Genomic DNA, 23,781 nt, shown 5'->3' on the forward strand with positions numbered 1-23,781 from the left:
TGGTGTTCCATCTGCAACAAGATGAACCCCTGTCACTCACTATTCATCGTTTTCTAGCAAAGTCCTTTTTTTATTCAATCAACAGTATCTTTAGAATTCTTTTCACTGCTTAATTGATTCTGACAGGCTGCAAAAGGTTACTGAACCTCTTCTGTCAGTAATTTCAAGCACTCACTCTTTGGAGCACTTCCAATCTCTCCTTTCACATTTCCGCCTTGAACCGCCAAGAGCACATCGCTCACATTGGCGTCACATTTGCCACTTACATTCCTGCAGAGAAAACGAACCCATAGGCCCACACACAGAAATAATAAATGTGACTTTGATTTCTGGAGGGAGTGAGAAAATCACCTGACAAAACACTACGGAAGTGTAATATGATGAAATATTAATTATCACCAGGTTCAAAGACTCATCTGTAATCACAATATACACATGACTGCAAACTTGACCATTTCCATAGGATCAAAGTTGCAAATATGAGGTAGAAAGTAAACTCACATGAACATGCACACACAAACACATGTGAATGTTAACAACACAGTTGGAAAAAAGGCTTACATTCCACATAAATTGCACAAACCACAGATACAGATACACACACACGCACGCACGCGCACACGCAAGCATATACACACACACACACACACACACACACTCAAATCTAATGAGCGCAACACAACATTGACACTTAGGGTGAGGGCTTTAGACTGGGAAGAGAGAACAGTCACGAATGACCAGACACATATTTTGACAGTGGAAGGCTTCTTACAGCAACCTACTGCACCAGGGGTTTAATTTTTGATGGTATGAAACATGGCACAGGAAAGCAATTTGAAGAGCAATCAGGGTACACAAAGGGGATATGGAAGCGAAACAGATTGAGGAGGGAACAGAGAGACAGCCCTGCCCTGAATTGGCTTTGGATTAGCTACAGCAATGTGCATGCCACTGAGAAACACCGAGAAGCTCCTCACAATGCCACCTCTATTACATTTACCAGATTGGGATCTGCCTAGCTACCATCCAGCACCTCTGTCTTGGGGCATATGAGGGAAATGGTTACGATGCATATGGAAATACTTATCTACATTTCATATGACAAATGGCACAGATTAAAAAATGGTCCTCATATTCCAAGGAGGCAGAACAACTAATGACTATAAAGCGCAATGCTGAGGAGGATTTGGAAAATTCTTCAAGAAGCCGAATGCCTGCCGGTGACACCAACATGCACTGTGGCCTGCCAGTACCATTTATTGAAGGTAAATGGTAATAAGCTACTGCCCATAGAAAACACTGCCAGGCTGTTGACATGCTGAGGAGACAGAGGCAACAGTCCTCTGTCTCAATGTTAAGGCTGTGGCCTTGACTGCGGACTCTAATGAACGCCAGTCCGTGGAGATGTTTTCACATGTCGACAAGGAAGTAAGAGCATGGCGGCTGAGATGCCACATCAACACTTAGGCAGGGTAGAGCTTCGCGCCAAACAGGGTTAACACACTGCTCTCTGCGAGCTTCACTCTTAATTGGACTTGAAGGCACTGTCAGGTCCAATCGCAATGCGGGGGCGCAAAGCAGAATCTGTTGGAGAGAAACCTGCCAAATCTGGTGTTGGGCATGTCGGTGGGGGAAGAAGACATAACATATGGGGCAGGAGTTTTTTCAAATCGCTCAGGTCCCAAAACTATGGGATTTTCACATAGTGTTTTGACAAAGGCCATAATTAAGGCAGCAGCTGGACGGCTAAGAGTTCAATTTTTCCTAAGATTAAATTTTTGTCAAGGGACAGGACAAGATTCTTTTGATGTGGAGAAAAATAATTTGTTAGTTCTATAATAACATCTGTTGTGCTAACACTAACACTAACTAACACTTTTCCCACAACTTCTGTAACATACAAAATAATAATCATGCTTTGACTTTTAGCAATCAAGCATGATTTGATTGCTTTTAAGATTTTTAACTGAGCTCCTCCACTATTTGGTGATTTGTTTTAGAACTGTATTTTCCCTTTAAGTAAAAAAAAACCCCTAAATGTTCTAAAAATACAGAGCCTCTAAAATATCAAGAGACCAGAGAATGGATGGGTGTTCTCAAGAGAACAGTTTGGTGCCAATGCACCTCTCTTCCAGGTGAGTGGGTTTGATCTAGCACTAAAAATTCTGTTTCAGGTACAGTAGCCAGTCATACAGATGGTTTTGAGAAAAAGCACATGCACAAATAAAACAGTGTAAATAACTAAATAAATAAATAGCCTGCACATAAAACAAACAGGATCAAAGGAATAACCAATCACTGTAGGAATAATACATTTTATGTCTTCGGCTATGCCGTAATGTCAGTGTGTTGTTATCGATATTTTATCTCATTCCAGTGCAAAACACAACGGCAGAAACTATCAGCTTTTGAAAATCATCTACAACTCCTCCAGAACATTTCATTCAGCTGAGTGAAGATGGAAGCAAGAAACACTGATATCCTATAATAAAATGTCATACGTGAAAAGTATTTGTAAAAAAAACAGTAGAGAAGGGGATTTGCATTTGAAAATCGAAAATCTAACAATAGTGAATGCAAAGCAGCTCTCTAGTGCAAATGTTATGTATTTCTAGTCAATTAAGTTAATTAGCATGCATTGCAGAACATCTAGTAATATGTAATTAGCACAATACAATCAGAAACCTTCTCACCTTGCCCTTGACTCTGATCCCCTTCCTCCTCCTCCCCGTCGTCATACTCCACCTCCTCTTCCTCTTCTTCCCCCTCCTCGCCCTCCTCTACCCTCTCCTCCTCCCCCTCTTCCTCCTCTTCTTGCTCCACCTCTACCTCCTCCTCTTCATCGTCCTCTTCCCCCTCTCCTTCCCCTCTCTCCACCTCCCCTTCTTCATGTTGCATTTGCTCCACGTTGTAGTCCACGTATCCCTCCTCTTCCTCCTCCTCCACTTCTCCCTCCTCCTCCTCCTCCTCTACCGCCCCTTCCTCCTCCTCTTCCTCCCTGTCGTCCATCTCCTCGGTGCCGTCGGTCTCGTAGCACTCCTCCATGGTGGAGTTGTCCATGTCATCTAGGTAGGTGTTCCTCTTGGGGGAAGGTTCCAGGGTTTGTCTGTCTAGACTTTTCCTCTTCTTGGCCAGAGGGCAGCCGTACACACTGCAGAGGAGAGATAAGAGGCAGCCGTTAGCTATTAGCTCCACCTGGCTAGCCACAAACGCTAATGCTAATTTGCACTCAGGCCTCTGTGCCACGGTGCTAGTCGGCCATGGTTCAGAAACTAAATTTGGAGGCGATGCAACGCGCACAGCAGCACTGGAACAAGGGCAGTGTTGGAGACTCCCTCTGCCTCTCACTGCAGACAAAGCAATACCTCCAAGGTTCTACTAAGGTTTGTTTATAGCAGCTGGGTGGAATAAAAATCAAACTTTATTTAGTGAACCTTAATTGCCTACATAATCATTAACTATTGAGCAATTATAATAAAAAGCTCCCCTCCTTGAAGAAAACAATTACAGGGGGTAAAATTTGTATTTTTGCGAAAGGTTCCATTTATTTTCAGATACCATTTATATTCAGGTAATACCAATTTGTTCTGCAGGCAAAAGAAAATTGCTGTGCATACTCCACAACACTTTGTTACGCAGACTGATATGCCCTTGCTCCGACGTACACCGAGTGCAGCAAAACAGGACTCTTCTGGAATTGACTTTAAGGGGGAAGAGACAACCTGTGGCCTGATTAATTGAATCTTGCCAAGGCACCTCGGGTTTTTAATGTATTCTCTGGCTCCCCTTGGCAGCAGGGGGACAGATCCTAATCTGATAATCTGATAATCTGTGTATTCGCTCAGGCTATTGATCACAGGGGCTTAATCCATTTCACTCATCAAACCTCTGGGAGCCTGGAGCTGCTACCTGGCCCCCGGTGTAAGCTTTGCGAGTATGTGTGCGAGTGGGAATTTAGAGTGCGCGTGAACGAGCATGTGTGTGCGTGTGCATGTGTGGGCCCACGCATGTGTGTGTGTGTGTGTGTGTGTATCTGTGTACACACTTGTGATTGCTCGTGTGTATTGGTGCGCGCCACCGTTTGGCACATTTGAACACAAGCACCCACACAGCCAGAATCATGATGAGTTCTGCCGAGTGTTTTGGCCATCAAATAAACCCCCTGTCCAGGCTGGAGTGTAAGAGAGCTAAACACGCTTTGGGCATGTTCACTCAGCTGTGAAATATCCCTGGTTCCTATTTTTACAACCTCTGGATGTTTCCCTGGCTCCGCACTGCTTGGAGTAAGACCTGATGTGAATGAATGGCACAAGGCTGTGTAAGAGAAAGCAAGAGAGTAAGGAATTGGTCGCTGTTAGTGCTTTGGTGGTGCGGCAGCTATGGAAAAACCTCATCACAGTGGCTAGTTAATGACTGTCTGCTCATTGTAGGACAGTGGATTGCAGTGTTGGGAACCCATTTCTGTTCCCTCTCTTTCCCTCTGTGCTTCTTTTGAGTCGGTGTAACATGTCAGTGTGTCCCAGAGCCCTGCAATAACTCATCCATCATGCTCTCTCTCTCTCTCTCTCACTCTCTCTCTCTCTCTCTTCCTCTCTCTCTCAGTCAGTCCCGGACGTCCATCAGTCAGTCAGCGTCCAGTCGGCTGGCAGGCTCAATCTCGCCCGGCCCAGGGATTCCTTAATGGTCTGACCCCCTGCGCCCCCCGCAACCAGGGGCCTCATTTCATTAATCTAAGCCCACATGGAAACTCATTCCCTGCCTGACAGCCAGACCTCTCCCCCCGGGCAGCGCGAGGGTCCGCGGGACGGCGAGGGAGGGGTGTGCTGCGGCACTGTGATCAATAGTGCTTGTGACCAAACATCTCAAAAGCACATTAAAATGCCACTCATCCTGGCTCCCGTTCCGGGGCCCTCTCCAAATAAATCAAGGGCTGGTCCCAGCAGGTTAGCGGCTGCCAAGGCAGTCGGGCTGGCAGGAGAGGAGGATAGGTGAGTGGGAGGAAGGAGGGGTGGGAGGGGATGGAGAGAGGGAGAGAGAAGTGGTCTGGGAATGGCAGATAGAAATAGGGCCCTTTCCTCCCCCTCTCCCTCTCTCTCTCTCTCTCTGTCTTCTTCTCCTCCCTCTCTGCTGCCGTATCTTGGATGGTTTCTAACAATAAAACAGCATTTGCGCAGCATCCAGTGAATGGGATTGTAACAATACCAGGTGGTTACGGCTCAATAGTTGACAGGTATTAATTCTACGACACCTGAATCACTCAAAAAACAAAAAACACACAGTCGTTGAGATGCTAATTGCTTTGCACCACCGGCTAATGGATAGCAAATAGTAAATGCTCAGTTGTCTATTTTTCCACTGGATCTTTAAAAGGAGTCAAGTGCATTTCATTCTTTTCACTCAGGACGGTACAAACAAATAGGCCTTTTGGTAGCAGAGTGAACATGCTTTAAAAGCTAAATACGTATAAATAATGCCACCTACAGTTAGCTCACCGCCCTCAGAGAATGTAGCCAACTCCAGTTCATTTAAAGCAACCAGTGACTCTATACGTGATATGCAAATGACTTTTAATCACGCTCGTTAAAAGCGGCGTTGCATACATAAAAACTCCGGTCTGAGGCGTCCCCCCGTCCCTGAGCTGTCAGGTTGTTGTGACACTGCGAGCGGTGTGTTTGCCCCGACACTCCCCAGCCCCGCGATGACTAAGCCGCAGGAAGCCTCCGCAGCTCCGCCGTCCCACACGTTCCCCGGCTCCGTCACATATAGCGCGACCTTGGCTTCCGCGCTCGCCGCCGCATCCCACTCGCTGCGCTTGGCAATTAAAATTCCACAAGTAATTAAGTGACATTTAAATGAATAAAAAAAAAAAAAAAAAAAAAAAAGGAATTCCGCAGGCATTGTGGAGAGAGGAGAAGGGTGGAGAGAAACAGCAATACAAATTTTCATTTCTTTTTTTTTTTTCCGTCCCCTGGCAGAATCACTGAATCCTCCAGGAGGAGTGCGCTGCATGAGAGGTAGCAATCAAAGAAGAAAAGAGCTTCATATCACAAAAAGACCACTTCATATTTTATGGAGTGGGCATCCTCGGCATTACAAGATGGAACAAATTCTATTACAGTGCGAACAAGTGGCCCTTTAATGCTGAAAAAACATTTCTGGAAACGTTACAGAGAAGGCCCATTTTTGGAGCATTAATGCGAGGTAAGAGAGCTGAGAGGCAGGGGAAGGAGAGCTCCCGTTTGGCTAATTTTGGGCGACAGTTGAGCGACTACTGGAATGCGACAGCGTTCCATGGCGCCTTTATTAGCAGTCATATTAGCGGCTGTTCTCAGCGGGGGCAAAAGCTTTAGCCAGTCATTAGCATCACGCGCTATTTGTCTCCCTGACACCGGGATGAGGCTGCTGTTGCCTCTTCCACGGCTCTGCTCCCCTCACTACTTCTTCCTTCCTTCCTTTCTTGATTTCTCTCGCTCTGTCTACCCCCCTGAATCATTCTCACCCCATCTTTCTTCCTTTCTGACCATCCCTCTGATCAATTGTTCTCACTCATCATCATCATCTCACCTGTTCCTTTACCATCCATCCATCCACTCCGTCTCTCCACCCACTCTCTCTGTCATATCTTACCGTATATATTCCCCCAATCTTGCTCTCACACCAATTTCTCTCTATATTTCCACCACTCTCTCTTTCTATCTTTTTCCATTTTCTCCTATCTCTACCACCGTTTCCCACAACCTTGCTCATTGTCTCTCTCTCTCTCTCTCTCTCTCTGCAGAGCAGACTAGAGATGGAGGGAATGCACCACCTCTGGCTGTGCCCCCTATCCAGCGGGAGGATCTATAGACACGTGTGGCAGAGCCCCGTCTCCATGGTGATACCCTCCAGAAATCCATGAGGGATTCGCCATCCTCGCAGCCAGTCAGGAAAAATGAGGGAGAGGGAGAGAGAGAGAGAGAGAGAGAGAGAGAGAGAGAGAGAGAGAGAGAGAGAGAGAAAGAGAGAGGTTGAGAAAATAAGAGGTGTGGAGGAAAAATAGAGGCTAGGAGCATGACAGATAGGAGAATGCATGTGTGCATGTTTGCATGTGCGCCTGTGCATGTGTGTGTGTTTGTGTGTATACCTCTTTTGTGTGTGCACAGAATTGGGAAATATATAGTAGAGGAGTTGAGAAGAAAAGGAGAATGTGTGTGTGTGTATGTGTGTATGTGTGTGCGTGTGTGTGTGTGAGAGAGAGAGAGAGAGAGAAAGAGAGAGAGGATCATTTCAGAGCTGTCAGGCTTCTCCCGCTAGCAGGGGAGAACAAAAGACAGTGTCTTGGTGCAGGAGGCTCAGCGCATGGCAGACGCTGCAATTTGGGGCGTTTTCTGGCGGCTCAGGCTCCAGCTCGCATATCAGCTGCTACGGCTCATTCACACACACAGAGCAGAATGACTGTCAGTTTGTCCTAAAAACTCATAAAATATTACTTCACAGCCGTCGTATCAAAATAATCCTTGGTGTCGGTGAAACTTATATAATGTTTGCGCGCCGGAAATGAGGGTTTCTGCGCCGGATTGATGTACTCGCTCGGATTTACGCTAAGACTTAATCACAGCATGTTTATCAAGTGTAGTCTCTACATGTCCGGCTATGTGTTTTCAACGTGTTTACAAAGAAGGTAAAGGTGTAAGCAGTAACAGCAAGAGATGTACTGTTCCTTGACAATACAGTGGCGTGGTTTATATGTGTAAGTCAGGAAGTAGCCAAGAGGTATCAGTCCTCAGCAGACATGCGATCCAGCTCACTGCTTCACTAAGCCTGTTGTTGGACATTCACAGCTCCAACTAACATTTCTACCCTGGAGCTAATGAACCCAGTCTCAACATTAGTCAAATACCCCTTCTGTAGTCTTGACTATTGCTGTTAACCACTTGCACTTGTCTTTACACAGGCAGTGTCCTTATATACCCTAATGTCTGTGTAGCTTCTTCTTTATCCCAAGCCCAGTAAGAGCCTTGGAGCTCGCCTTAAGCCCCGGCCTCAACATGACTAGAGATACAGTAGCGAGTCCAGTGGGCATCGCGCAAAGGGAAACCGCCACAGCCGTAAGCCAAGCCCCATCTCCCTACCTTTGATCCCCTCTCCCTTTCCCCTTCCAAGACCTCCACCAGCTCCCCCTCGGCCCCGTGTTGTCCGTATCTCCCACCTGCCGAGCCTCCTTATTGGAGGAGAACTTTCCCTCAGAGGTTGTTTCTGTGCCTCGGTGATACTGTCCTCACCGAGGAGCTGTAGGATGGAGGTGGTGGTGGTGGTGGGGGATTAGTGGTGGGCGGTTTGGCTGGGAATGAGAGCGCTAGAGATGGGATGAGACAGGTGAGGTCTGTTTAGCCAGTGGGCTATTTTGTTTTGCTGCTGCCCCAGATGAGACGCCTAAAAGCTTTTGCGGACTCTGTGGTATGACGTGAATGAATGAGGAAATTCAGTGCTTGATATTCAATTGTCTACATTCTAAAATCTGGTTTATTTTGAGGGGCCACAGTTGTTCAATTTCCACAAAACACAGGCCTATAAATCATTTTGGATAAACATGCACCTGGTGAATGGTATGCATTATGTATTGCAATTTAGAATACACAGTACAATGATGTGCTATATCAAATTATCTTTTATATACTATATGTGGTTAGCATTTGCATTTTTAGATACCTTGAAATCAATGCAATACTGGGGTTTTGAATTTAAGATGGATCTGGTAGAATATTGATATGTGTATCATACAAGCCATTTTGCATAATTTGGTACTGGAAGTCCTGAGTAGGAAGGCTAATCGGGCAGCAGATTCTAGCGGTGTAATGCGGCTATCTGTCATCCTGGAGCTAAATTCACTCCTGGATTAGCCAGGTAAGGAGTCTCTCCACCGGCGTAATGACTTCAATCAATCACCCCAACTCAGAGACACCGAGAGAGGCCAGCTAGTTAGCTGCTAGCCCAGCAGCCATTTTGGAAAATAAATTCCTTCCTCTAGTCCTTCCATTATTCTGTGTGAGCCACAGTCAAGACTGTCACAAGAATAGCTGTTTATTTGGATAAGCTGAGAGAGACAAACCGATGTGAAAAAAACAACAAAAAAAAACAACCATGTAAATTAGATTTCCATCACTTTACCCTTTAGTTTGCCTACTGAATAACTCCTTGCTGCTGTGTTTTGCCACTCACAACGTGATCTGTGCCAGCTGAGAATCATTTTCATGGCTGAAATGCTGAACAAAACAACACATAATGCCAGACCGAAGCATCTGCCCTGCCTCTGTTGCATCGTTGTTTACCAGGCCCTGGCTCTGTGTTCCCCAGCAGAGGAGGAGGGCTTTTGACATTGATGTAATTTAGTTGGCAGCTGCTCTGAGGGGGAGGGTTGGCCGGGGGGAGGAGGGGGGGGTTCAGGGGTGAGAGGTCAGGATGTGCCCGGCCTGGAGTTGGCCCTAAGCGGCTGCCCGCCTCTCGCCTCACCAACCCCCCCTCCCGTCCCGCCCATGCCCTCATCCCCCTGGCACGCTCTGCACTCACCGCACATGATCTGTTATTCCCTTTGATGTCTCTCCTCCGGGAGGCGATAAAAAAAAAAAAAAAAGAGAAAAAAGACAAGAGGAGGATGAAAAAAAAAAAACAGCGTAAACACCACCTGTTTATCCAACGCTGGGTAACGTTGGGAAAAGGTAGTTTGCTGGCTTGTCATAATAGCGCAGGAGGCAAATAAGGGGAAAAAATACAAAGGGAAAAAATAAACAAATGGCATCAGAATAGAAGGCATGACGAGTCGCATGCGCATGCCTCTGTAAATTTGGTGGCCTTGGTTTTGAAATGCTTTTAAAACGTGTTTTATGTTGCATTAGAGGCTTGTGTGAGGACATGTCTGGAATGAATATGCAGTAAGAAACAAAGTGCTTCTACACTTTCATGTTCTGAAGAGAAGAAGAGACCAGGGTGTAGAATACACAACATGCTATTGTAGCATCAAAACAATATACAGAGAAGGAGCAATCTTCAACCTCAAATCCTACAGTTTGAACGATAACAATGGTACCACAGCCAAAATCAAATCAACCCCAAGGCTCCAGATGTCTAAAGACTATGAGCTATTGACAGAGCTGACAGATCCAACCAACTCTGTTCTTTTCGCCCCCCTGCCCACACTTCCTTTTTTCGATGATATAAAGCTTTCCCATTAAATATGGAAATTTCCGTTTCGGCGACAGATACTTCACAGAGGGGGGTTGATGGCATAGAGGGTGTTTTTTGGAAGGGGAAGTGGCAGATTTTGATTAATGCGACCTTATCTGAGTTTGCACATGGAGGCAGAGGGGTTGCTGAGCTTGGCGGGGGTGGATGGCTGCCTGTTCTCTTCTCCATTTCCAGGCCGATTTCTCTCCACTACTTCAATTGGTTTCCCTCACTTCCTCCACCTCTCCTCCTGACATTCTTTCCCTCATCTCTATACTCCTCTCCGCTTGTGCCTTCTCTCCATTTTCACCCTTTTGTGGTTAGCGCACTCATCCTCTATCTCTGATATAATGTGATCTATCCTCTTACGTCTTCCAGTCACACTTTTCTTCAACCTCATATGGCCTTCGGAGTTTCCTCTCCCCGTTTCACCCCTTCTCACTCACCTCTCAGTCTCCTCATCTCTATTTCCTCACTTATTCCCTTCCTTTTCCTCTCCCACTTGCACCCTTTCCTCTCAAATGGCTCATCTCACACTTATGCTGCTCCTTCCTATCCTCACTATCTTCATATCCTTTACTCACGTCCTGTCCTCCCTCTGCCTCTCCTCTCCCCTCTTCTCCTCTCCTCCCCTCTCCCCTCCTCTCCTCCCTCCACCTCTCATCTCCTCTCTCCTCCTCTCTTTTCCCCTCCTCTTCTTTCCTCTCCTCTCCCCTCCTCTCCTCCCCTCCTCTCCTCCCTCCACCTCTCATCTCCTCTCCCCTCCTCTCTTTTCCCCTCCTCTTCTTTCCTCTCCTCTCCCCTCCTCTCCTTTCCTCTCCTCTCCCCTCCCCTCCTCTTCTCTTCTCTTCTCTCCTCTCCTCTCCTCTCCTCTCCTCTCCTCTCCTCTCCTCTCCTCTCCCCTCCTCTCCTGATGCCAGGCAGAGAGTGAGGTGCAGCAGTACTGCTCCCCCTGTCGCTCCACCACTACCTGGCCCAGTTCCAATGCTTTTAGTGAGAGCTATCTGTCAAGCTATGAATAATACAGGCCCAAGGCTGGCGCTAGCTTGCTAGCTAGCTATGTGGAATCCAAATGAGGTCTACAGCAGGAAGAGAGCACTTGACTTTTAGCTCGGCAACACGCTCTCCCTACCAAGACAGGCAATTACTCAGCCCACAGCCCCAGCTGCAGTCGTGGCAATCATAAACGCAACCCCTCACATCCCCATGTCTGCATGCACACCCAGGCATATGCACACACACACACACACAAACACACTTGCATATATAAGCAGACACACACACACCCCATCTCTTCATCCAAATAACACCCACATTGCCTACTGCACACACACACACACACACACACACACACACACACAGACACACACACAGTCTACACAACTTCCTTGCCATACAGTGGAGAAAATCTATAGTGTGCCACCTTTTTTAGCAGTGAAAAAGCACAAAAAAAACGATTTGCATTCTGAAATTTTCCACAAAGCACACAGTAATAAATATATTTCACAATGATATCATAGAAGATAATGATAAAGTTGTTGTATTGATCAGAAGTGGAGTAATCAACAACAGGATATATATTTTGGCCAGTGCTCCTGATTGATTATACTGATGAAGGCCTTTGATGCCTGAAACGTCACATTTTTTACCAAGAGAATAAAATGTATAATTTTTACTGCTGTTTTTTACGGCTGTAAGTCATGCCACTTTTGATTACTTTAAGATTAGTGTACCTATTACAGTATCGCCAACTTTGCTTTGGCAAAGAATAAAGAAAATGACTCACTAATTAAAGCACTCATTGAGGCAAACAAAGCCAAGTGACACTTCATGGAGGGTGTCACATATGTGAGTGAAGGAAGACAAACAAAACAGACTCCAGCACATACTGCTGCTGTCAAATACAGTAGGTAGTCTATATGTAAGACACCACGGAGCTATATGATCTATCAATCAACAGTGGGGTCACTTCATCACCTCTTATCTGCTGATTAACAGGAGACACACCGTGCCATCCATCTTTATCATAGTTGTTCCACTGTAATGGCAGAAGGCTGAGAGGGATATCACATGTATCAGGCATATGACACATGTACGGTCATGTAATTAGTTTTGCATTGAGGCATGCTTAGGTGACAGCGTTAACCCATCCATCATTGGTTGTAATCATTCGTTGGCGGAGTGTGGGATGTAATTACAGAGTGCTAGGCAACGGCAGGCTTCACAGGTAAAAATAGTCATGCAGGGGGGAGACTTCTGCATGTGTTTGGCATGTGGGGTGTGTGCGCAAGGTGTGTGTATGTGGGTGGGAGGAAGTGTGTGTGTGTGTGTGTGTGTGTGCTTGTGTGTGTGTGTGTGCGTGCCTGCCTGTAGTGTGGTAATGAGATCTAGTTAGTGATGCTCCGGAGTGTCTTATTAACAAATAATAACAGCACTCCTTTGTTTTTTACCTCTCCTCCCATCTATTATTCACACCTCACAGATTTACTCATGATTCATTTATGGGAGCATCTTGTGCAGCCTAGAAACTAAATGTCACCCAAAACATCACTGTCAGACAGTGGTGTGTGTGTGTGTAGTGTGTGTGTGTGTGTGTGTGTGTGCGTGTTTCGTGGCTCATCGGGAGCCATTGCATTAGACAAGATTTTCCTAACAATGCCTCTAAGGAGCGGAGCAACAATGCAACAGCACTGCAGCAAGACTGTAAAAAAGTGGGACTTCTGCGACGGCTGCATCTGTATACACACACACACAAGTGCGGGCGATAGAGTGCTATTGAAACAGATGAGTCGGATCTTGGCGGATCAGTAACGAGGGCCATAGCGAGGCCATTCTGCCATTCAAACTCCCTGCTGTGAAATCAGCATGACGCCCTGTGTACTTTAGCCGGATTCTCTTTCCGCTGAAATTGCCAGGTTGGAGAGAGGCACTCAGCTGGGAATGCTGCTCTACATGTGAAGTAGGTTGTGTGTGTGTGAGGGCGTACTATGTGTGTGCGTGTGTGTGTGTGTCTGTGCACATTTAGAGAGCCTACCTAGGTGTGGATGCGCGTGCGGTTGCGTACGTGTGTCTGTGTGTGTAAATCTGTTGCCCTTTGCCTTTCCCCTCTCTCTCTCCAGGTGAAGAGCCTGTTCTGAAGGCTCTGCTCCAGTCGAGGGCCCTTGAAGCCGGGCTGCCGCTAATTTACCCACATAGCCGGCATCTAGTGGACTGTCAGCGGCTCAGAGACGACTTGGTATCAGTCATTAATTAGTAAGGTAGCAGCAGCCACCATAGCATTTTCCCCCTGCTAGTGGACATACATTACACCGTCTGTTTTTCTTAGCAGCAAACACGTATTGGACCATCAGACAGCAGCCACCAGCGGGCCAAGAATGCCCCACACTGCAAAAAATATCCACCTTAAAAAGTTAGTTATTCTCCTATTGAGTCTGAAAATCTTGTGTTTCTTTAAACAAGTGATACAATCCAGTCAGGTGAGTCTCCAATGCATATCAACTTAATTCAAAAATTGTTATTGCTGTATATTCTGCCTTGTGTCAAGATATTGACACCAGTGATACCAGTGAAACAACATGGGAAACAAATGGACTTATCTCACCCCATTGGCAAAATGTTTCAATTGTTTTAGGAAGATTTGACTGAATATGAGACTAAAGTAGACACAGGCGCAGCCACAGTACATGGTGTCTACCTGACAGTGGTACCAACCAATGTTCTGTCACTCTTCTGCCCCCTTCCTACCGCTGTAGAGCTATTCTACTGTAGATACCCCGAGACCCATTGTGCCACTCTGCTGGTTGCTGGCTACTCTCGTATCAGTCTGAGTGCTTTGAGAGCATGACATAGAAGAGAGAGTGGAGAGGACGTGTGTGAGCGTGTGTGTGTGTGTGTGAGAGAGAGAGAGAGAGAGAGAGAGAGAGAGAGTGAGAGAGAGCATGAGAGTAAATAGCATCCCAACTATAGAGATGGCATTTAAGTGTCTCTCCCTCTGCACTCCAAGAGTACTGTAGACCCATTACCAGTGTGTGTGTGTGTGTGTGTGTGTGTACCAGAGTCTGCATGTGTGTGCTTGTGTGTGGCTATAAATGTATTTCCTAGCCATTCCTCTCATCGTCTCCATGCTCCCACGCGGCTCACCCTCTACCTTTCTGTTCTGATCCTTTTCTCATTCATCATGCTTCCCTTCCTGTCCTCTCGCCAGAGGTCTTCGCTAAGGTGTAATTTAGCTCCCGCTGTTCTCTAATTTCTGCCTTAGTCAGGAGGGGCGTGGCTGGCCCCCTGACACCATGGATACAATCTGTCAATCATTTCCCCCCGGCCAGGAAATTGCGTTCAAAGTGAGAGCAATTATTAAGTCTGCCCTGAGTGGGCTGAATAGAACGCCCTCTCGGTTTGGTGCATCAGACAGAGAGATGTAATTCAGCGGTAAGGGCCAGGTGGATTTGTGAGCATTTTATTGTCGGAGCGAACGGGGTTAGGGCTCCCTTCTCCTCACCACCTCGCTTCACCTCTCTTGTCTCCTCTACTTCCGTCCTCTTTTCTCCACACTTTCCCTATCTCATGTTTTTTGTGAGTTTCATATCTTTTACACAAATGTACAAACACTCTATCTCACCCTGTTCTGTCTTATCCTATTTTACCCCCATCTAGTCTGCTACACACTACCCACCCTATCCTATTCTATCCCTGCCCTACCTTACCTTACTGTCCTCCTCAACTCTGTCCTCTCCTTCCCATACCTAGAGGGAAGGACGAAGGGAGGAAAAAAACATCGCGGCCATTAACGAAATGGGGGTAAAACACAAGCTCCTGTACAGTCTCTTGTGGGAAAAGTCACACTGTGTTTTATCCCCAATTTAGAAGGGCTTGTGATAATATGGTCCCCTCCACATTCAGTCTCCTATACCACATATAATGCAGTCCCAGCAAGCCACCCAATGGCGAGCTGGCAGAAGCACAGGGACAGACAGGAGAGCGAAGGCATGAGACCTGAGGAAACTCTAAACATGAACATGTTCAGTAAGGTAGCTGTTAGAGACCTTGAACATCTATAAATTGATGAACTCATAGGAATGTAAAAGTTACCTGGCTTTTGCAATAATGGTTACATTACTGAAACCTACTTTAGAAAATACTTTTGTCTCTGGATACTTTTCTTTCCCACAGAAAAATGTGTAATGGAATTTTGCACCTACTTTACATCTCTCAAAGAGTAAACAGCAAACCATAAAACAAGCTTCATCAAGAACATCAATTCCAAACATGTCTTGCATGAACATTTGCTCTCAACTTCACTCAACATTTTCAATTAATCAGCCACAGATGCTTGTTAGTAACCAAGCTAATCATCTATATCCACAAACATGATAGGCACTGACTAACCTACAATGCACAGCCAGCCAGGCCTTGTTACAATAGCCATACACCATGAAGGGCCCATTAATCTTTGCTCACTAGCATTTAAGTCAGTATTAACAAATTGTCCCCATCCCCGTCCTCGAGCTTAGTGAACAAACCACTGACCCTGGAAGCCTTATGTAAAGGACAGTTATTGTCATCATGTTACTTTAACAGACACTGGAGCAGCTTCCTGTATGCAGACTAAGCCTAGTCCTTGACTGAGAATCACTCTGAATGGAGAGATTCTTCATTAACTACGCTTTGTTGAAGTCCAGGATTAGACGTAATGTATGTCCATGAAACCAGCTCTATACGGAGCAGCATGTAGATATCATGGAAATGTCACATGGAAATATGCCTTTAGAGAAGCTTTTGATTCACATTCAGTGGTGGGCATCAAATTGTGTAGCCAGTTCATCTCATGGCTCTAACAGTTCCTATGCACATACAGTATGTACAAATGTTGCTAATCCATGATCCTAGACATATAATTGATGATGCTACGTATATGGAGCACACACAGGCACACATAAACACACACACACACAATATAGATAGCTGTGAATCTCCCCTAACCTCCATGTGTGGATGTCTACAGAGTCTTATGGCATTTGCGGGGCCTCTGAAGGTATTCAAACGTTCAAAGGCTGCGTGTGAAGCAGGGAGAGGTGGAGGATACGGATGGTGTGCCGGCGTCAAAAGGCAAGGGGGAGAAAAGGACGGGGGGGTGGGGGTGGGGGTGGGGGGGCTAATTAACATATTAATGACCCCACCTTCTTACAGCTTCTGTCGGATAGTCCAAACACTTTGATAAGTATGCAAATGAGCGCCGCACCATCTGAAGAGGGAATTAGCTCTGCCAGAGACAGCCGAGAGAGAGGGCGGGTGGGAGGGAGCGAGGGGAAGAGAGAGAGAGAGAGAGAGACGGAGATGGGAAAAGGAAGGAAGGGAGAAATGAAGGAAGGAAGGAAGGAAAGAAGGAAGGGAGACGTGGGGAAAAAGAGAGCGGATAAGAAAGAGGAGAAACGGGGCAGGAAGGAGAAAGAAGGAAGAGGGGAGAAGGCGAGGAGAAGAAGAAGAATGTAGAGAGGGAGAAAGGGGAGGGGAGAAAGAGAGAGAGAAGAGAGAGAGAGAGAGAGAGAGAGGGGAAGAAAAGAGAGTGGGGGGAGAGCCAGAGCGAGATAGAGAGAGATAGGAGGGGGTCTCGGGGCGCGCTGATGGACTAATATCCTCTTGTTTGTTTTATTTATCTTTAATTATCTGGTGCGCACGGCGGACAAGTGTGTGTGTGTGGGTGAGTGTGTGGTACTACAGAAAGACAGAGAGAGAGAGAGAGAGAGAGAGAGAGAGAGAGAGAAAGAGATAGAGAATTAGAGAAAAGACTCTCTCTCTCTCTCTGTCTTTGGCACTTTTCTCTCTCTATCTGTCAAATCAATACGCCAGCACCCGTCAGCCCTGCGGTGATGTGCAGGATGGCTTTAGGGGCTCAAGCCGGTGGGCATACGGGCTTTGGGGTGGGGGGGTGGTTGGTGGGGTGGGGGGTGGTTGGTTGGGTGGGTGGGTGGGGTTGTGGTTGGGGTGGGAGGGTGGGGGCCTTGGAGTAATGACCCCGAGCAGACAAGGGCAAGTAATTATAACACAGACTGATCTCTCTCGTTCTATCAGTGGAGAGAATGGCACGTAATAAGGATGAGGGATAGCACCATGGGAAAGCAAGTGTTCGCCTGTGTGTGAGACAAAGAGAACGAGAGAGAGGCAGGGTGTGTGTGTGTGTGTGTGTGTTGGTGAACATACATGTGTGTGCATGCCGGCGAGAGAGAGAGAGAGAGACACCTCGTACGAACAGCCAGACCAGGGATTCACCGACACGCTCATCACGTTCCACAATTATGTTGAATAATTAAAACGTTTCATTAACTTGATCATTTCCTGCACGGCCATGTTTCAGCCCTGACACCGGCAATTAAAGCCGGGGCCAGGACTGTACGCCTCTCTCATTTGGCCGGCCGGCGGAGACGGGAACCTCGTGCCTTTTGTGCAGACGCGGGAGAGCGACGAGGGAAAAAACGAGGGGCTTTAGCGGTTATCCGCCTTACTTAACTGTTCTGAACGCTTCAGCCCAAAAGCACACAAGGACTGACTGCAAAGGCTACCTGTTTGAGGTGAAATGGTGCAACTGGATTTCGTTTCCTTGGGTTTCCTTGATTCATGCAAACAAGTGGGCGAGTGGTTTACTTCTGTGAGCCAGTCTTGGGCACTGAGACGTCCACCTTGAAAACATCCTTACATATTGATAGCTTTTACGTGGTGTGTAATTTTCTTTGAAATTTTGCAATTCATGCAAACAATTGGGCAAATTCCTTATTCCTGCAATCAAGACATCCATCACCTTTCATATTGATCAATTCATTGCTGTATTGTGAAATGGCCTTTGTTGCTGTTCAAGTACAGCACTTAATGTTCACCGATACTCAACTGTGCAAACATACCCCAACACACAACATCTTCACAAATCTCGGCCATTGTTTAAAATCAGGGGAATTCTTCCCTACGAATTAACACCGTAATTAGCAAAAGCCCGCGCTGCCCTAGTTACGTAAGACAGCTCTTTTTGTCTTTTGAAATTGGATTACTGCAGGAGGAACCATTTATTTCCAGAAATGGGGGGTTGGGGGACAATTTTCAGCCCAATGCCTCTCCCATACCGTCTCTGGCATAAAGCAATCCTTCCCTTTTGAGCTCATGCACAGTGCTTATACACCCCAATAAACATGATTAGCATATGAGACTGTAAATATGCAAACGACAAAAGAGATTTGGAGGGTAATGTTTGTGCTGTGAGCTGTCTGTCAAGCTCACCCCCCCCCCCTTATGAAAACGATGATGAGGTTTATTGAGATGGGGTCTCTATAAAAGCTATCCTTATTTTTTTTCTCTTTCATAAAGGAAATTCAACCATGTAATTGGGAGCCGTGAATGGGAAAGGGTGCCTTTACCTTCGATGTCTTGCATATTTGCCGCTGCTGTGCCCGCTCCCGTCGCAGCCAGACGTGGGGCAGCTGCAACGACACATGGACACACACTGAGCGCAAACACTCTCAACCGCCTCCCCCTTCTCATCGAGCCTGCCCTGCTGAATTATGTCTGCGCGCGGTCTCCGTGTCTCCTGTATCCTGTACCGTGTGCCGCCGTGGTGTCATTTTCTATCAGTGAGCACCAGCAGCACCGTGTCAGTGAAAGTCACAGAAACACACTCGCTCGTCGTAGGTTTCTTCAGTCAGCCGTCCCGCAGCCCTACGATTATTCGGGCAATTCGGTTTCCGAGCTGCAGAGCGGGCTGTTTCAAGCTGGCAGGGTCAGTCGTCCCGTTAGCCTATTGTTGTTGAGACCAATAGCAAGTTTAGAAGTGATTGTGAACTGGTTGTATATCTAAGTTAAGCACAGGGTAGAGTAGATGGGTATAGTTCTGATCAATATTGAGAACCAGTGTGTATGTATGTGTATGTGTGGGAGGATGGCAGGTGCCAACTTGATAACCACAATCACATACCTGTCCTTACCCTTTTTCCCCTTAACATCCAAGCTGGGTTTCTACACAGATGCTCTCCCAAAAAAGCACAAGGGACAGTTACATCACATCATATGTGCTGTGTATGTCTATACTAAAACACTACAGTTGGGTTGCTTATATTCAACGCCCTCAGTCAGTCATGCACCTTCAAGTAAACTCGCTGTAATTTGCTCTCACTCTGACCTGACTCCTCTAATATTAAATGTAATTTTCCACCCATTTGTTTGTGGGTGCACATGTGTGCACAGTGCATGTGTATGTGCGTGCAGGCTTCCATGCATGCACGCGTGAAGTTAAGTACTGTACGCACACATAAACATGCAAACACACACACACACACACACACGCACAGCAGCAACAGCCTATCTGACCCAGCCCAGGCTGCGCCATGCAAAGTCAAGCGTGTTCGTCCTGAAGACTATCAGCTCTCGGGGGAGAGAGGCCATCGAGCAGCATTATCGACATTATAGACGCCTCAGCCTGGAGATAGGCTTCACTTCGATCCCTTGATTAATTACTATCTGCAGGCAGCAGCAGCAGAGAGAGAGAGAGAGAGAGAGAGAGAGAGGAAGGAAGAGAGGAAAACAGAGGGAGGGAGGAGAGAATGATGGAAAATGGTGGGGAAAGAGTGAAAGTGGAAAGGGATGAGGGATTGGGGAGGGAGAGAGAGAGAGAGGAGAGAGAGTACACCTTGTACTATCTATGAATATCAGCTAAGGGCTACACAGTAATCTTCCAGGTGGAATATTATTTATTGATATATAGGTGGGCAGCAACCCTTATCTTAGCTGCAACCACCTCCTAACGCACAGCCAAGGACAAAATGAAATTCACACATCCTAGGGTGGAAACAAATCGCAAAGGCAAGTAGAGGACACTTTGAAATATCCACCCTCGAATTTCCAAACAGGTTTTACATTACATCGAGTAAAGGTTTGTATTGTGGTCATAATGGCGGGATTGGTGGATAGAACAGTTAAAAAAGGGGAAAATTACCAGGAAAAAGATGATTCTGTGGCTTAGGTCGGGCCTGTTTGTGCACGGCAGAGCTGGATCTACCAACCAGTGTGGATACCCGGGCTGAGTGGCTAACATTAATGCACTCCAGCTAGATCCTTTAGGCTACACTCCTTATCCTATCAATAGACTATGTTGCACAGTCTGTAACACATGTAAGTCAATAAGCCTAACATAGCTGCTAAAATGCCAGTATATAGGGTCAATTCAGGATAATCTTCAACAGTGGCAGGTGGTTCAGAAGTATTTTGTTGAGCTGTGTATTATGTATTGTCTGTGTCTTTCTTTACAGTATGTACTAATGCATAGTATGATAACTTGAATTGTGTTTTGTTTAATTGCGCTCAAGATGAGGCCAAAGCAAATGCTCTTCCAAATGCTATATATCCATTTTGGAAACATACACTAAAATATCCAGCCTGTATAACTGTTATTTTGCCAACCAAGGAATTAAGATACCTACTATCGCTTAACACGCACCTTCATGCATTTTAATTCTTTGCTCACATCTTTGCATTTTTTCAAAAAAGGCTCTTACAAAATGATACAGGAAAGAAACTCTCACAAAGTGACAAAGAAAAGCTTCAAATTCGAAGTAAAGTTGCAGCCTATCTTTCCGCCCACTCCACTTACCCAACAAGCACTTTAAGGCTGTAGGCGGGGAAAGAGAGAAAGAATTGTTTTGCATGGGTAATGAATTGATAATTGGCTATCATGCTAAATATCGTCAAGTACGTGAGACAAAAACAGAATTATTTAGCTCATCTAGTCGGAACATTAAAAGAGGAGAAAACCCTCTTAATTAATATTTAATACAGGAAAATTGTATTAACTGGAGGAAGAGAGATTTTTGTGGCTATTATTACTGTTTCGCTGCTATTATCTTTTGTGACATTGAAGCTCTCCAAAGAAAAAGAAAAAGAGAGAGAGAGAGAGAGAGGGAGAGAGAGAGAGAGAGAGAGAGAGAGAGAGAGGTTTACTATCTATGAGTATTTTTTAATGGCTAAAGAGATAGAGAGAAAGAAGAGGCAGGAAGAGAGAAAGAAGGATTGAAATCTAGGGTTTAGTGATTGGTTGTAAATGCAGAGATAGCTATCAGATAGCAGAGGAAAGGCTGGAAAATGGCTTTGGTTGGTAAGAGCAGTGCAAGGTGACAGCGTGACAAGTGATACAGCCTCTACCTACGTAGTAAGACTACAAGAGGCCTATTTTGTGTGTGTGTGTGTGTGTGTGGGTGTGAGTTTGCGTTTGTTCCTTTCTATATATTGCCTCTTTTCCGCCTGTCTGTGCATTTGTGTGTGTGTGTGGGTGTGTGTGTGTGTGTGTGTGTGGGTGTATGTATGTGTGTGTACATGAAGTGGACTTTTTCAATCCCACTGACCTGAAGAGCTCTGTTAATGCTGGATCCACAGGCACTGAGAGAGAGAGGAGAGAGAGAGAGAGTGAGAGAGAGAGAGAGAGAGAGAGGGAGAGAGAGCGAGAGCAGATGATTACAAAACAGGACTGTGACTTCTGCGTGCTAAATCCACACGCTCTTTGAATAACACATAAAAAGCAATCTGCTGAATAGTTTATCATTGTGACTTATGATCTGCGTAGGACTGCCATGAAATAACATACCAGCAAAACAAAAAATATAAAGCTCAGTAAAATTAGCTTGTGTTTATGTGTAAATGAAGAGTTCAGTTCCAAAATGTTATATAGCCATTTTGGGAAAAAACACATTACCTTAAGTTTGTCATTTAATATCTCTAGAATACAGGGGATCCATTAATGGCATGTGTCTAAACCTGCCAGGCTTGTTTAGGGAATTCATAAAATAGACATAAAATTTGACTAAAAGTGAGGAATTGAACAAAGTGTGCAAAGCTAGACAGCTAAAGTTTTTGTGCCATTGATTCATAATGGGCTTCACTAATGATGAAGATTGATGAAGTTATGAATCTACAGGCAAAAACAACTTTGGATCACTAAAAGGTTCATCTTCATACTTTGAATAATGCTAATCGCCTACAATTACTTGTTTTCTTGTTGTATTTCTGTTATGTTTCTATTTGTACCTTTATCCTCCCTGCTGCTGCAGCGACCCGGTTTGCCCACGGGGATCATTAAACTTTCATCTAATCTAATCTAAATTTTCAAAGCCTTTAGTGACATGTTGGAAGTTGAGATGGCCCCTGATCCAATTTGCTCTCTCTTTGGCCTCCCAGCAGAGGACACCTGTATCTTTCTATCAGACAAAGCCCATGTGGTCAAAGCCTTCAGTGCGCTGCTTGTGAGGTGCTTGATCCTCACCATGCGGAACCAGTGGTCACCGCCACCTCGTTCCTTGTTCGGTCAAAGATGTTACGCACTTTCTAAAGTTTGAGAAAATTAAATATGCATCAAAAGCTTTCATTAAATCTTTTTAAATCTGTAAGCCTGTGGGAGCGTGGATGGGGGGGAGGGGGGGGATTCAGGTCTGGTTTAATGTTTATTGCAGTTTTGGGTGTATGGGTTGGGTTTGGAGATTGGGTTTCCAAGTTTTGTGAACATATGTTGATGTTTATTGCGCTTTAATACTTCTTGGAACATAACTCTGAAAACTAATAAAAGCTATTCAAAAAGAGTGTCATCATTTTGTCAACTAAGTGTATAAGTTACCTAATATCTTTTGAAAAGTTCCATAATTTGTTTTCATTTTGCGCTACGCATCATCTTGTAAGATTACATGTCACTTTTTTTTTTTTTTTTTCGAAGTGGTGGATATTTCATTTTGGAACAAAACTCTTCAAATGTGGACTTTCTCATTCTGTTTCTGAAAGAAATATAAAAAGAGAGATTGGGAGAGAGTGAGAGAGAGAGAGAGAGAGAGAGAGAATAGTGAGAGAAGGCAATTGAAGTGTGACAGTCTGGGATTTGTGCAGCGGTGTGTGTCTATGTGTGTGTTTGTGTGTGTGTGTGTGTGTGTGTATGTGTGTTTATGTTGGGGGAGGGAAGGTCACCCTGAATGGCAACAGTGCTGTGTGTGTGTGTGTGTGTGTGTGTGTATTCGTGCAGATACCTTTTGAGCGTGTGCGATGGCGCTTATCGTCCGCATCCACCTCCATCTGCAGAAGAGGCACAGACAAGCTGTTAAACACACACAACACACACAGCATCTCACAATAGTTCTAATTTGTATACATGTTCCTTCCTTACGAAACATGTCATTCACATGTAATATTTGCTCGTCAAAAGTCCTCACACTTACATATTTACATACAGTTACATAGAATGAAGCTTAATCTCTCATGTAGTGTAGTAACTCACATCATTCAGTGCATATATATGCTTTTATATGTCTCAATATTCAAGCAGGCCATCTGCCAACTAAAGAAAATTTTAGTTGATTAATGTCATATTAAGTCATAGAGCAGTAAGTCAGATTTATAAAATCTCTTTTCTGATACAATTGTCCTGCTGCAAGTCAATCCAATCATATAAAATGACAACTGGGGATCTCTTCAATCACAAATCAATATATCTCTCTGAATATTGTTACAAGGTCAGAGATGTTTCAGGAAATAACTCATACAACATGAAAAAATCTATAAAAATGATGCACAAAC

General features: G+C 45.4%; 1 protein-coding gene across 1 annotated transcript in view; it reads right to left on the minus strand.

Moving 5' to 3' along the window:
• The window catches only part of LOC139663913 (myelin transcription factor 1-like protein), a 54,724-nt gene extending 31,444 nt beyond the window's left edge, over positions 1-23,280 (minus strand). Inside the window, exons 1-4 of the mRNA XM_071542699.1 lie at positions 23,229-23,280; positions 21,573-21,606; positions 18,600-18,662; positions 2,741-3,151 (exon numbers count right to left, since the gene is read on the minus strand). Of these exons, the coding sequence (XP_071398800.1) occupies positions 2,741-3,151; positions 18,600-18,662; positions 21,573-21,606; positions 23,229-23,280 (560 nt within the window). The remainder of the gene's footprint in view (positions 1-2,740; positions 3,152-18,599; positions 18,663-21,572; positions 21,607-23,228) is intronic.
• Positions 23,281-23,781: the final 501 nt, after the last annotated feature.

The sequence above is a fragment of the Centroberyx affinis genome, unplaced genomic scaffold, assembly GCF_046629955.1.
Source record: "Centroberyx affinis isolate AG114_WGS23_722 - 3 ecotype Tasmania unplaced genomic scaffold, CSIRO-AGI_Caff_v1 ptg004162l_1, whole genome shotgun sequence".
NCBI lineage: Eukaryota > Metazoa > Chordata > Actinopteri > Beryciformes > Berycidae > Centroberyx > Centroberyx affinis.